Below are 15,058 nucleotides of genomic sequence, written 5' to 3'. Positions count from 1 at the left end.
TCAGGATATCCTTTTTGTAAGAGAAGAAAATCTCTCTGGTATTTGAAAAACAAAGAAAATGTTTAAAGGCAAGAACAGCTAAAGTTTTGAAAATTTGTGCAAAACACGTCACTGTTAAAAATAAATTACAACCTGGATTATTTAAATGCACAATCTTCTGTTTAGTTTTAAAAACAGAGAATCAGAATCTTCTTTCGATAATACTGGGAGAATTATCAAAACGCTGTTATCCTTATAAAATGTAGATTCTGATCTACAACCTTTCCCATTGTCATCATCTATTGGAAATTCAAACATTGTCTGCATTGTTTTCCCACCATAAAAATAGCTGAAAGAATATCATGGTAAGCACTTCATGCCAATTATGTGATTCAGCAAAGTTAACACTTAAGATATACATTAAACAACGATCAGTGTTTCAATAATAAGATGATTGGACAATAAATGAACTAAAGTGCATTCGGTATTCATTCCTGGAAAAATCAGACAAAGAGCACCAAAGCTCATTGTACATCCAAGATGCCCCATGCATCTCACATGTTGTATATTGGGTTCATTAGACCCAAGTTCTATTTACATTCGGTACTCATTCCATAATGCTGCTGGAACACCTGAACAGTTCTCCAACTGCACAATTCCAACTTAATAGAGAGATCTTCATAAACATAAAAATAAATGGCAACCTCATTCTCCAACATTAATGCTCTTCACCCTTTGCTTCCTTGTCCATTGGACCTTCCCTCCAGAACTATGTAGGGTGTATACATATGACCACTGTTGGTCAAAATCAAGGGCCGAGGCTCCTCCATCACTACATGCTGGATATCCATACATGCCTGACTCGTAGTTACAGCCTCCTGTTCCTGACCATTAATCAACTCTAAACTTGCTTAACCTAAGGCATGTGACTGCGCCCTGGAGCAAAATATCTAGATAACTCTCCCCACTCCCTCATGTTCCCCAGTCTTCAGCTCAACAACTCTGAGCTGAATTTACTCAAGCTGTAAATACTTAGAACAGATATGGTTGTCCGAGTTCTGTAGGTTCCCACATGTTGCAGTCACAGCACAGCACCATACCTGCCATGTTTATCTGACCGTATTTATTTAATTAGTTATTAATTTAGTTAGCTAAAATAATGGTAAATTAGAGTCTCTGAGCTTGCAGACAAAAAAGAACACTCACAACTACTGGAGGTTGAACAAAACCAAAAAGCAGCACCTCCTTCTCCCTCTACACCAAATTCCCACTTGCACTAAATTCCCAACTTAGTACTTGATTCATGAAGCACTCTGTACTTGGGTCACTCTGTGCTTCCTCACCCTGGCCTTCTCAAGGGTGTAGAAGACATGGTACAAAGGATCAGGAACATTTTAAAAATTTGTTCATTGAATTATTGGAACATTACTGGTACTATTGCATTTATTGCTCATCCCTAATTCTCCTTGAAAAACATGTCACTGTTAAAAATAAATTACAACCTGTATTTTTTAAATGCACAATCTTCTGTTTAGTTTTAAAAACAGAGAATCAGACACTTCTTTCAATAAGAGAGCCACTTCAGTCCATGTGATTTAGATGCACCCATAGTCATGTTCCAGAATTTTTAACCCAGCGACAATGAAGGAGCTTCAATAAAATTCCAAGTCAGGATGACGTGTGCCTTGGAGAAGAACTTGCTATCGATGGCCCTTGTTCTTCCAGGTGGTAGAGATATTGCGCGGGATACGCTGCATGTTTCATGACAGCGAGAGACAGTCCGTCATTGGCCGGCAGTGGGATCTTCATGTCCCGCCCACTGTCAATGGGATTTTGCATTGAATCCACCCCCCGCCAGTAGGAAACCCACATCGAGTACGCACTGCCAGCGGAACCAGAAGATCCTGCCAGTGGGAAAATTCCGCCCATCAGGTTTCAAAGGTGCTATCAAAAGAGCCTTGGTGAGTTACTGCAGTGCACCTTGCAGATGGTACATACTGTTGACACTGAACTTGTGGTGGGGTGTGTGAATATTTAAGGTGGTGGATGGGGTGCAAACCAGGTGGCATCAAGCTGTCTGAGTGTTGTTGAAGCTGCATTCCACCAGAGAAATGGGAGTATTCTGACTTGTGCCTTGTAAATAGTGAACAGGTTTTGGGGAGCCAGGAGTTTAATTACTCGCTGAAGAATTCCCTGGTCTTGTAGCCATAGTATTTATATGATTGCTCCAGTTCAGTTTCTGGTCAACTGTAAACCCCAGGATGTTGTTGTGGGGGATTCAATAATCCCATTGAGCATAAAGGGAATGCGATTATATTCTCTTTTGTTGCAGATGGTCATTACCTGACACTTGGGTGGCATGATTGTTGCTTGACTCTTTCAGTCAATTTGCTTGGGTATTGCTGTACAGAGCTTCAGTATCTGAGGAGTCATGAATAAAATGAACACTATGCAAATATCAATACTTCTGACCTCATGACGGAGAGAAGGTTGTTCGTGAAGCAGTTGAAAGTGGCTGGGCCTATGAAACTACCCTGGGTATGGGGAAAGAATAGGGCAGTGAGGCTAGTTCTGCCAAACAGCCAGCACAGGCACATTGGGCTGAATGGCATTTTTCCGCACTGTTTCATTCCATAATGCCAAACTTGCGCACTTCAGATTGAATATACAGAAACTCTACCTTGTTCTGGCCATTTTAATCATAGTAATGAGTCTCTTTGCCTATCAAACACCAGAACGTAAAAGATCAATGTGGATAATAATGAATCCGTAGACTTATTTTGCTTTCAGGATGCAAGGTTGCTGGCAAGGTCAGATTTACCGCTCACTCCTTGTGCCCTGTGAAAGTGTTGGTGATCCTTCTATTTGCTTAATAGTAATTGTTTTACTACCAGAGCCTTGCTACATTACAGAGGGTATTCAGTCAACCACATGGTACTGCACTGAAGTCATGGATTGGCCAGACCATTGAGAAGTGTTACGTTACTTCCATGAAGGACATTAGTGAACAAGTTGGGTTTTTAAATTCAGAAGCTTTTAGGGTTTTTTCCCCCTGGTGCCAGCCAACAAATTCAGTCTCAAACAACTTTCCATGGTAGTGATATCATAAGCTTTTGTGAGTACAATATCATAATCACGTTGCACTACAATAATCACTATTCCACGATATCCACATGTGTGTAAATGAATGCATGATAAATTGCACATACCATAATCAGACAGTAAACATATCTTTTCAGTTCAGTGGCTGTTGTTATCATGGAGAAATAGTAAACCAACCAAATGACATTTCATTATTTCAATTATGCATAGCAGTTACCTTGGGGCTGATTGTGGTGTCCGGTCCCTCACTCCAAGATTCTTAGCAGAATTCTGCACTCTTGCTCCCTGCAATAAAGCAAACACTTTCTTACTGGCACATAAAGGAAGTCCAATTGTTTTAATGCATGACTTGGAAGAAGCCACAGTGATAAAAATACATAATCAAATTAACGTTGCTCATTCATAACGTATAGGATCTGCAGTGCAGAGTTTCATGGATTATAGTAGATTAACTGATTCCTTCAAGAAAATTGTCATTTTATTTATAAGAAGATATGTTGACAAATGGTAATCAATCAAAAGTCAGAAAACATACACTTGAATATTTATCTTAAATGTCATAAATATTTCAAAGCCCTTAACATGCAATTGATAACTTTGGATGCAGTGACCATTTAGGAAAACATGACAGTCACTTTTCAGAGCATTAGATCATGAAACAAATCAGATAAGTATCAGTTAATTTGTTTCTGGTGCAGTTGGTGATGGAGGAATGTTGGCCCTGGCACAAGAAGAGCTTAAACAAAGTTGTAAGTATTCAATAGGATCTGGCAACATCTGTGAAGAGAAATCAAGTTTCAGGGCTAATTTTACAGCCCCCAGCTGATCATGTTTTCGGCAGGAGGCCTTGTAAAATATGAGGGATGGCAAGCCTTCCACCCTCCTACCCACCCATGAGCTGTATCCAATCATGTGATGAGACATCAGCTACAAGATGTAATTCCCCACTTTGTTCTTCCCTACCTGGCCTCTAAATACACTTCGCCATCCTGCTCAACTCCTCCCTAGGGTGCTCGATTTCTCCCCATTCAAGACCCCCCAATTTACCTGTAGGCCATGGTTGCCTTCCTATTGGCTTGCTTGCCGTCCCAGCAGGGCCCACTACACAGTTCTAGCATTGATGGTATTGCTAGGCAATCAGTTAGACCAGCAGTTCTTGAGGGGGACAGATGTCTCACTCTCGGCTTGTTTAGCCTGCCAGCAGCACGTTGTGGCTGCAGGGTGACCTTCTATTAGCTTTATTGGCTGACTCCTGCATTGGGAAGTGGGACGAACAATACGTCCCCTCATGAAATCCAGCCCTAAGTTTCAGGTCAATGACATTTTATCAGAGCTGGAAAAAGATGGAGTGTAACAGGTTTAAAGAAAGAACAGAGGCAAGGAAAGGAAGGAGGGGATAAAGAACAAAGGGAAAGGTCCACAATAGGGTGTGGAGATGGAAGACAGAAGTGAATAAATGAGAAAAATGGTGATGATGCAAGACAAAGAGCGTGACAATGTGACAAATGAGAAAAAAGGTGAGTTGAGAGGAGATGTGAAGATGAAAAGCAGAATCATCACCAAAAGCCGCCACACAAAAACAAAAAAAACTCACAAAGGAAAAATAATTGGGGTAGAGGTTTTGATCTGAAATAGTTGAACTTAATGTTAAGTCTGATAGGTTGTAATACTGCCTAACTGAAAGATGAAGTGTTACCTTTGAGCATCTTTGGAACGATGTAGAAGGCTGAGGACAGAGAGGTCCAAATGGGAATGGAGAAAGAATTACAATTATAGGGAGCATGAGCTTGGGCCATATTTGCATCCTAGACAGACGTCCTCCTTCCTTCAGTTTTGTTCCTTCCTCTGTACTTGCTTCAAATCTGTTAAATCTCTTAGCTTTTTCTAGTTCTGTTGTAAGGTCATCAACATGAAACTTTTAACTCCACACATACTACTAGATCTACTGAACATTACTATTTAAAAAAAAATCAAATTTCTAATATCAACAGCATTTTGCTTTTGTACAGGGAGAACATGCCACTGTTCATGTCCATTGAGGCCACTGTACCAGGCAAATGGAAATTTGGTTTACTAAAAGACCAAACGTTTGGCTTCACATCTGACCCAAAAAGTGGCCCCTCCAGCAAAACAGCACTCACTTGGTACACTAAATTATGTGTTTAGTTTGGTGCAACTGATAACGTTCTCTTGAAATATTTTGCCCTAAAGATGAGTGTAGGGTCACTAAATTGATGAGGGGGTTTGATGAGTGGCAGGGTAAATTGGGCCTGTACTCTCCGGAATTTAGAAGAACGAAGAGCAATTTCATTGAAAACATACAAGATTCTGAAGGGGCTTAATAGTGTAGACACTGAGAGATCATTTCTTCTGGTTGGGGAATCGAAAATGTGGAGGCAGAGTCTCGGAATAAGAGGCCAATCATTTAGATCTCAGAAGTGGAGCAATTACTTCAAAGGGTTGCGAATCTTTGGAATTCTCCACCCCAGATGGTTGTGGATGCTCCATCCACAGCTGGAATAGACAGATTTTTGGTCTCTCAGGGAATATGATCTTCAAATAATATTTCGATTAAGTTCTTCTTGAAATATGATATTATTAGAAAGTTGTTGATTAACATTTACATCAAATTCAACAGCAATGGCTCATTTATCTTTTCATTATACGATTGTCACAATGAAATATTTTTGTTTTAACCTGATTTTTCACAAGTTCACAAATGAAATATGCTATTTAAGGTAATATACTTAAGGTGCAATCATGAGAGCTGTAATTGAAATATTCATGACTCTATTATTTTTTTCATCAAAAAGTTTCCAAATTTTTCATTTCCTAGACATCGAAAGTTAATTTGAGTAACAAAATGATTTTTAAAATATATTCATTACACAAGTTGACTTCATCTTGTCCTCCGGCAATTTAGAGTTCTGCAGCCTGTACCTACCATCAGTCTATATTTTGCCATTGATTAATATTAAGTAATGAAAACGGATTCTTAATTAAATGTAATGTATTACAGTGCAGTGCCTTCATATATTTTGCAAAGAATTATATACAAAGGACTCAGGGGAAATGTAATCAATGTGTCTAAGGACATAATCAATTATCTGTAGCTAAGTATTCTTTGTAATAGCTGTAAATATATCATTAAGTCATTAATAACCTTTGACTAAATTGAAAAACCGACAGGCCTATTCCTCTTCTATGCAGAATCATTACATTTTCATGTCTGCAACGTAATAAAATGTGTGTGTTTTCTTGGTCCTCTTGGCTCCCTTTGAGTACACACGGTGAGATCTGAGTGCAATGAAGAGATCTTTCTTAATCTTTTTACTGTATCCACAGTTCGATGTAAAAATAAACATCCTTTTGTACTGGTATTTGGTTTACTTATGCTTATAGATTTTGCAAAGAGTTATGAGAAACCATTAATAAATTGATAGATTAAGGGCAGAATTTTACAGTAATGCTGAAGTCAACAGACTTAAGTACAGATCGCTGCTTTTTATGGCCTTGCCCCTGCTGCAATGTGACTGTAAACTTCTGCCATAAGAAAATGATGTCACCTTTGCATAACCTTTAACACTGTTTATTAGCAAAACTATGAAAGAGTTAGTGAAGGTTCCAAATGCAGTTGTAGTACCAGACAAAGGTACTACGATCTGGTTTGATTAAAAACATCAGCTTTTCGACTGTCAGCAGTTAAATGAATCTTGTCCACAGCTGTTTTGTAATTTGGTTCTCATTTGACCATAGCTGATGTTCATGCCAATTCACTGATGTGGACAATAGAATAACGTGCTTGGGTCATTGATGATAATTCCAGGTATACTATTGTCAATGCTACAAGATGAAGGCATGTAAAATTGCTGGCTCCAATGCACCCCTCCCTGATGAGCTCAATGCATTCTACGCCCGTTTTGGACAAGACGTCAGCAAGAGCTTGCCCTCCATCCTGGAAGCCCTGGATGAACCTGTATCTGGGGTCACCATTGCAGATGTCAGAGCAGCTTTCTCGAAGGTCAGCCCATGGAAAGCGATTGGCCCGGATGGGGTATCCGGACGAGCACTCAGATCCTGCGCGGATCAGCTGGCGGGGGTATTCACAGACATCTTCAACCTCTCTTTACAAATATCTGAGATCCTTATCTGCTTCAAGAAAACGACCATCAGCCCGGTACCTAAGAAAAACCAAGCAGCTTGCCTCAATGACTATTGGCCGGTGGTACTGACATCCATCATTATGAAGTGCTTCGAAAGGCTAGTCATGGCATGAATCAATTCCAGCCTTTCGGACTACCTGGATCCACTATAGTTCGCCTATTGCCGCAACAGGTCCACAGCAGACGCCATTTCCCTGGCCTTGCACTCAACCCTGGATCACCTAGATAACAAGGACACCTATGTCAGACTCCTATTTATTGATTACAGCTCAGCCTTCAACGCCATTATTCCCACGAAACTCATCTCCAAATTCCGTGCCTGGGCCTCGGCACCTCCCTCTGCGACTGGATCCTGAACTTCCTAACTCACAGACCACAATCAGTAAGGATAGGCAACAAAACCTCCTCCACGATCATCCTCAACACCAGTGCCCCACAAGACTGTGTTCTCAACCCCCTACTATACTCCTTATATACCTATGACTGTGTGGCAAAATTCCCCTCCAATTCGATTTTCAAGTTTGCTGATGACACCACTGTAGTGGGTCAGACCTCAAACAATGATGAGACAGAGTACAGGAATGAGAGAGAGAATCTGGTGAACTGGTGCGGCAACAATCTCTCCTTCAATGTCAACAAAACAAAGGAGATTGTCATCGACTTCAGGAAGCGTAGAGGAGAACATGCCCCTGTCTACATCAACAGGGATGAAGTAGAAAGGGTTGAGAGCTTCAAGTTTTTAGGTGCCCAGATCACCAGCAATCTGTCCTGGTCCCCCCATGCCGACACTATATTTAAGAAAGCCCATCAACGCCCCTACTTTCTCAGAAGACTAAGGAAATTTGACATGTCAGCTACGACTCTTACCAACTTTTAAAGATGCACCAGAGAAAGCATTCTTTCTGGTTGTATCACAGCTTGGTATGGCTTCTGCTCTGCCTAAGACCACGAGGAACTACAAAAGGTCGTGAATGTAGCCCAATCCATCGCGCAAACCAGCCTCCCATCCATTGACTCTGTCTACACTTCCCGCTGCCTTGGCAAAGCAGCCAGCATAATTAAGGACCCCACACGCCCCGGACATTCTCTCTTCCACCTTCTTCCATCAGGTAAAAAGATACAAAAGTCTGAGATCACATACCAACCGACTCAAGAACAGTTTCTTCCCTGCTGCTGTCAGACTTTTGAATGGATTTACCTTGCATTAAGTTGATCTTTCTCTACACCCTAGCTATGACTGTAACACTACATTCTGCACGCTCTCCTTTCCTTCTCTATGAACGGTATGCTTTGTCTATGTAGCGCGCAATAAACAATACTTTTCACTATGTTAATACATGTGACAATAATAAATCAAAACATTGAGACAAATTCAGAATTGTTTGCATGAAGATTCCATGGATCGTATCCACACCAAAATGGTAGGACTGCTACACACATCAATCAGTTAATCATCGATGGTTAAGGCAACCATTTCTCGCCCTCCTACTTTTGCCAGAATTATTAATTTTGGTGAGGACGTAAACAAATAATATCAGAACAGCATTCACGTTCGGTTTTGGTGCTACAGCCTTGCCCCAAACTATTACCTTTTATACCAGACTGAATGCTTGGTTTAAATCTACCAGTGTTTTACTAGTGCGGTTCCCACAACATGACATTGTCATAAATTACAGAAATCAATTCAATATTTGTATTATTAGTCATAGTGGCATATAAGTTAACCCAATGTATCCGATAACCCCTTTTTCAGCCCCAAATATTGTGTTTTTGCACGTTTGCCAGATAAGTTGACCCCCATTTTAGTCATGATCTGCTATACTTGCATTAGTCAGCCTCAATTTTCCATCCCATAAGTTCATGGGCGCAAGTGATCGAGCAGGCAATATGGGCTGTGTCGCAAAGATACACAGGAGTTTAAGACACAAGCACATAAAGTAAAGACTACATGGTGACTGACACAGAGTCTTCAACAAAACGAAATTATAGAAACCCTACAGTGCAGAAGGAGGCCATCTGGCCCATCGAGTCTGCGCCGAGAACAATCCCACCTCAGGCCCTATCCCCACAACCCCACACACATTTACCCGGCTGATCCCTCTAACTTACACATCCCGGGACACTAAGGGGCAATTTAGCATGGCCAATCAACCTCACCCACACATCATTGGACTGTGGGAGGAAACCAGAGCACCCGGGGGAAACCCACTCAAACACCGGAAGAATGTGCAAACTCCACACAGACAGTGATCCAAGTCGGGAATCGAACCCAGGTCCCTGGAGCTGTGAAGCAGCAGTGCTAACCACTGTGCTATCGTGCTGCCCCAAAAAGAAGTATGAAGTTGGTTTCTTTGATGTTAAAAGTCATAACATTTGCTCACCCGTCAAATTACTGTTGCAGTGAGCAAACATTTGAGCACAGAGAATCTGGAGGCATGGTTTCCACTGACGCTCTGGGAGTGTCAGTGGGACCTGATAGAGCTGGCATTGCTCCACTATATGATAAATGGCTCTTTGGTCAAAAGAATTGAATAAAGCTCCACAAATTGCTCAGTTGGTAACTCAAAGGGGAAAAACTCAGAATTTTCAAGTTCATTATGATAACCAATATATTTTGTCATAAGGTACAAGTGATCAGTAAAAAAATCTCTTAACTAAAAAATGGTTAACTTGAAAAGCATGTAATTTTCTATTAGAATACCTGTTTCCTCATCATATCGGTAGCCTGCATTATGTAGCGCGGAGGTAGCCCATGACTCCTTGCAAGAACGATTGCCTGTTCTAGAGTGACACTTAGTGTACATCTGAAAGAGAAAGAAGATATTAAATCAAAGGATATTTAGGATTAGATACATTTTTTGGACAATAGGAATTAGTAAATTGTTTATGCTGTCAAAAAGATTTAGTTCTTCACAAAAGCTACACTGCAGTTTTAAAATGTATTAAGCAATTTTAAGTGTTCCCAGTTTTTAAATCAATTTTTTTGGCTGTTCTGCTGAAATTACAGAACTTGTGCAACATGGGCCCATCTTCAACTGAAAAGATTCACTGTTGATTAGGATTTTTAAACAACGGACCTGAATGTCCGCTGGGCTTAGCAGCCACACACTTGCTGATGCATAAAGACTATGGTCCATATTTTGCCGTGGACATAACAAGCAGGTATCAATACTGATCATTATTTAAGGGTAAATCGGACAACAACCTCCAGCGACTGCTCATGCGAAATTATTTGCAGAAAGCATCAAGTAACTGTTTCAGATGCCCTTCAGAAGCTGAACAATAACAACATCTCACCCAGAGAGCGGGATTTTCTGGCCGCGCTCACCCCAAAACCGGAAATCCTGCCAGAGGTCAACGGACCTTTGCATGGTCCAACCCCCACCCGCTACAATTCCCACAGCAGGTGGAGACGGGAAAATTCTCCCCAGAGTCTCAGAAAATACATGGAGGTTCTAAAGCCACAAAATAAAGATAAAGGTAAAGTTGCCATAGTCCCAGATGACCATAGACTGGTGGTGATTTAACCTAAGGATCACCACACCTCAGACAAGAAACAAGGCTGAGAAGGTGGGGCATTCAACATCAACCGGTATGGGAATTGAACCCGCGCTGTTAGCGTCGCTCCACATCACTAATCAGCTGTCCAGCCAACTGAGCTAACCGACTCCCCACAAAAGCCACAAAATATGCATTAAACAAAAGTATGGTTTGTCTTCAAGTAATTTTTTAATAACATAATCAAATCTTGATTAGTGTGAAACAAACTCTCTGGCACTGAAAATTGACTTTTTCAGCATGGAGTCACATTCTGTTAGATTTCAATTAATGTTGGAGATTTAAAAGAAATTAAACCTTTTAAATAAAGGCTAGGATTCTCCCAGTCCGAGGTGCTGCTTGTGTACTGCAGCGGGCTGGGAGACATCAGCCTTTAGCAGGACTCGCAGCCAGCGGTCCAACCGATCACGAGTTTCCCAGACCCTTTTTTCTGACGTAATCAGCCCCACACTGGAAATCAGCAAGGAAAATCTCAATTTCCATATGATTAGTGAGCCCAGGACAGTAGTCTCTGGGCCCACTCGTGTCCCTCCCACCCTGCTGGGTGAGGTCCCCACCAGTAGTGGTTACAACTACTCCCAAACAAAGGGGAATAGGCATGCTCACCCCACTGGTGGGGACAGAAGCCATTGAGGCCCCCCCAGGAGGTCAGAGGCAAGGGTGTGCCCTTTGGGCAGTGGCAGCCTGGCATTGCCAGCCTGGCATCCTATCACTGCCCACTGGGCATCCTGGCACAGCCCACTGTGCACCAGGCAGTGCCAAGGGGGCACCAAGCAGTGTCAAGGGGTGGGGCCTACTGGGGGTGGGGCCTACTGGGGAGGAGGCACGATCCGCTGCACACTCTGCAATGGGATCGGTGGGGCGGGGGTGGGGGGGAGGGGAGGGTGATTGGGGTTGGCCATGTGGGGGAGGGTCGGGCTGGCCATAGGGGGGTTGGGCTGGCCGTGGGGAGGGGGCTGTGGCAGCTCATGGCGGCGGGGATAGGGGTGTTTGGAGATCGGGGCTAGCGTTTGGGCTGGCCCCGGTGGGGGTCAGGTTGGCCAGCGATCGGGGAGGGTAGGGAGTGGTCGGAGGCCAGCAAATGGGAGGCCAGCAATTGGGGGTGGGGGGCGGTGGGGGGGGGCGGGGCGTGGGCTGTGCAGTGGACATGTGCTGATCTCCCCACCGAACGATCGGCACATGGCAGGATGAGGCTCCAAACCCACTTTCCGGCGTGAATCTCTCTGAGGTACTGTGGGATGCATAGAGTGCTGGAGATTCATTCAGGTAAGTATGCCCAAAAAACGGGCGGGAAAATCTGTTTTCCTGTCCATTGGACATTTAGTTTTTTTGTAGAACCTTGGCCATAATTTTTTAAAAACCTTTTCTTATGGTCTCTTTTATTTCTCTCTCAATCCCATGTTCCTTTTCTACTAAGTTTTATGTATATGATTTGATATTGAATTAACTACAGCAATTTCTAATTCAGACTCTGCAGGGACAAAATTCTATAGTCCCAAAACACATCTGCAGGAATTGCACTGTGTGATTCACTCGTGCCTGTTGTTTTTGAAGCAAGGGATATGCTGATTTTGAGCTGCTGGCTAATGTGTCTGATTGCTGCATGCAGCCAGTGCTAAAATGCTGATAAATCACTGAACTCTTTGACAAGGGATCGAAATTTGTGCAAGTCAAACACAATTTAAAATTGGTCTGTCGCCCTTAAAACTAACTGCAATCCTTCAAAGAGAGGTGCATTTTGGTTCAGGTAGGTCCTGGAACTGCTTATGGAAGAGAGTCTGAGCAGCAAGAGGAGTGAATTATGGCACAACAGGGGAGAGTGCATATTGCAACGTTCTCTGATGTTGCACTGGATGTATTTGTGGAAGAGGAGGAGAGACTTCACTTCATTCTCACATACTTAGCACTGCTGCAAGTTTCCCAGCCACATCTCACAGCTCATAGACACTGCCAGGTATTCAATTTTGTCAACCACATTAACCAAACAGATTACATCGTAGTCTCTGACACATTTAATTCACACTTGTAAATCGGAACATAACTAGAGGCAGCAGGAGCTAATGGTGGGGGGGAAGGGACAAGATGCCCTTATCCCAATGGAAGAGAAGGTGGCCATCAGCATTGGATCTGTCATTGTTGACAGATTGTGGCTAGGGAAGAGTTGAAACCACAAAAGATGATAATATCCTCATACCTAATCTTCCTCATCACATTTCCCCATCATCCCACAATCTCTTCTGATTCACAAGCTACACATAATGTAATCATATGCCTCTTGGTTTCCTCTCCCCCCGTGCCTTTTTCCTTCCACTCAAGAACTGCAAATTAGGGATAGGACTTACGCGCATTTGGAAAAGCATGGCCTAACTATGGAAATTCAGCATGACTTTGTTCGGGGCAGGTCATGTCTTACTAACTTGATTGATTTTTTCAAGGAAGTGACGAAGGTGCTTGCTTTAATTTGATTTATTATTGTCACATGTATTGGGATACAGTGAGAAATATTGTTTCTCGTGCGCTATACAAAGCATACCGTTCATAGAGAAGGAAAGGAGAGAGTGCAGAATGTAGTGTTACAGTCATAGCTAGGGTGTCAAGAAAGATCAACTTAATTCAAGGTAGGTCCATTCAAAAGTCTGACAGCAGCAGGGAAGAGGCTGTTCCTGAGTCAGTTGGTACGTGACCTCAGACTTTTGTATCTTTTTCCCGATGGGAAAAAGGCCGAAGGCTTGATGAGGGTAGAGCAGTGGGATTTTAATAAGGCTTTCGACAAGGTCCCTTATGGTACGCTCATCCAGAAGATTAAGATGCCTGGGATGCACGGTGACTTGGCCCCTTGGATTCAGAATTGGCTTGCCCATTGAAGTCAGAGACAAGCAGTGAAAGAATGTTTTCTGGCTGCAGGTCCGTGACCAGTGGTGTTCCGCAGAGATCCATACTGGGACCTCTGTTGTTTGTAATATATATAAATGACTTGGATGTAAACATAGATAGGTGGGTTAGTAAGTTTGCAGACAACACAAAGATGAGTGGAGTCGTGGATAGTGTAGACGATTGTCAAAGGATTCAGAGGGATATGAATCAGCTGCAGATATGGGTGGAGAAATGGCAGATGGAGTTCAATCTAGGCAAGTGTGAGGTGCTGCACTTTGGGAGACCAAATGTTAAGGGTAAGTACACAGTTAATTGCAGGAGCCTGAACAACATTGATGTACAGAAGGATCTTGGGGTTTAAGTCCATAGCTCCCTGAAAGTGGCCACACAAGTAGATGGGGTAATAAAGAAGGTATATGACATGCTTGCCTTTATTGGTAGGGGCATTGAGTACAAGAGTCAGGATGTCATGTTGCAGCTTTATAAAACTTTGGTGAGGCCGCACTTAGAGTATTGCATTTAATTCTGGTCACCACATTACAGGAAGGATGTGGAGGCTTTGAAGAGGGTGCAGAAGAGGTTTACCAGGATGCTGCCTGGATTAGAGGGCACAAGCTATAAGGAGAGGCTGGACAAACTGGAGCGGCAGAGGCTGAGGGGAGACCTGATAGAAGTCTATAAAATTATGAGGGGCATAGATAGGGTTGATAGTCAGAATCTTTTTTCCAGAGTTCAAATGTCTAATACTCAGCAGCATGCACTTAAGGTGAGTGGGGGAAAGTTCAAAGGACTTGTGAGGAACACATTTTTTGCACGGAGAGTGGTAGGTGTCTGGAATGCGCTGCCAGGGGTGGCGGTGCAGGCAGATATGATCGGGGTGTTTAAGGGGCTTTTAGATAAGCACATGAATATGCAAGGAATAGATGAATATAGACGAAGGGCAGGCAGAAGGGATTAGTTTAATTTGGCACCATGTTCGGCACAACATTGTGGGTCGAAAGGCCTGTTCCTGTGCTGTATTGTTCTCTGTTCTATGGTCAGGCAGTGAAGGAAAAGCAAGAGGTAGAAGGGCAGGAAAGATTGATGAAGAAGAAGATGAAGATAGATTTATACGGATAGATGGATTCCTGATTGGTAAGGGAATTAGGAGTTATGTGGATCAGGCGGGTAAGTGGAAATGATCCACTTCAGATCAGCCATGATCTTATTGAATGGCGGGGCAGGCTCGAGGGGCTAGATGGCCTACTCCTGCTCCTATTTCTTATGTTCTTAAGATGAAGATGAGACACCATTGCTTACTCTGTGTTTTACAGCTCCAAGCATATAAGACCATAAGACATAGGAGCGGAAGTAAGGCCATTCGGCCCATCGAGTCCACTCCA

General features: G+C 42.7%; 1 protein-coding gene across 1 annotated transcript in view; it reads right to left on the bottom strand.

The window, feature by feature from the left end:
- Positions 1–15,058, bottom strand: part of prex2 (phosphatidylinositol-3,4,5-trisphosphate-dependent Rac exchange factor 2) — a 416,168-nt gene that overhangs the window by 8,875 nt on the left and 392,235 nt on the right. Inside the window, exons 38-39 of the mRNA XM_078217095.1 lie at positions 9,946–10,048; positions 3,299–3,366 (exon numbers count right to left, since the gene is read on the bottom strand). Coding sequence (XP_078073221.1) covers positions 3,299–3,366; positions 9,946–10,048 — 171 coding nt within the window. The remainder of the gene's footprint in view (positions 1–3,298; positions 3,367–9,945; positions 10,049–15,058) is intronic.

Source organism: Mustelus asterias, chromosome 7 (genome assembly GCF_964213995.1).
Source record: "Mustelus asterias chromosome 7, sMusAst1.hap1.1, whole genome shotgun sequence".
Classification (NCBI taxonomy): domain Eukaryota; kingdom Metazoa; phylum Chordata; class Chondrichthyes; order Carcharhiniformes; family Triakidae; genus Mustelus; species Mustelus asterias.
Note: the sequence above shows the minus strand (reverse complement) of the source record. Positions and strands in the feature narration are given on the sequence as shown.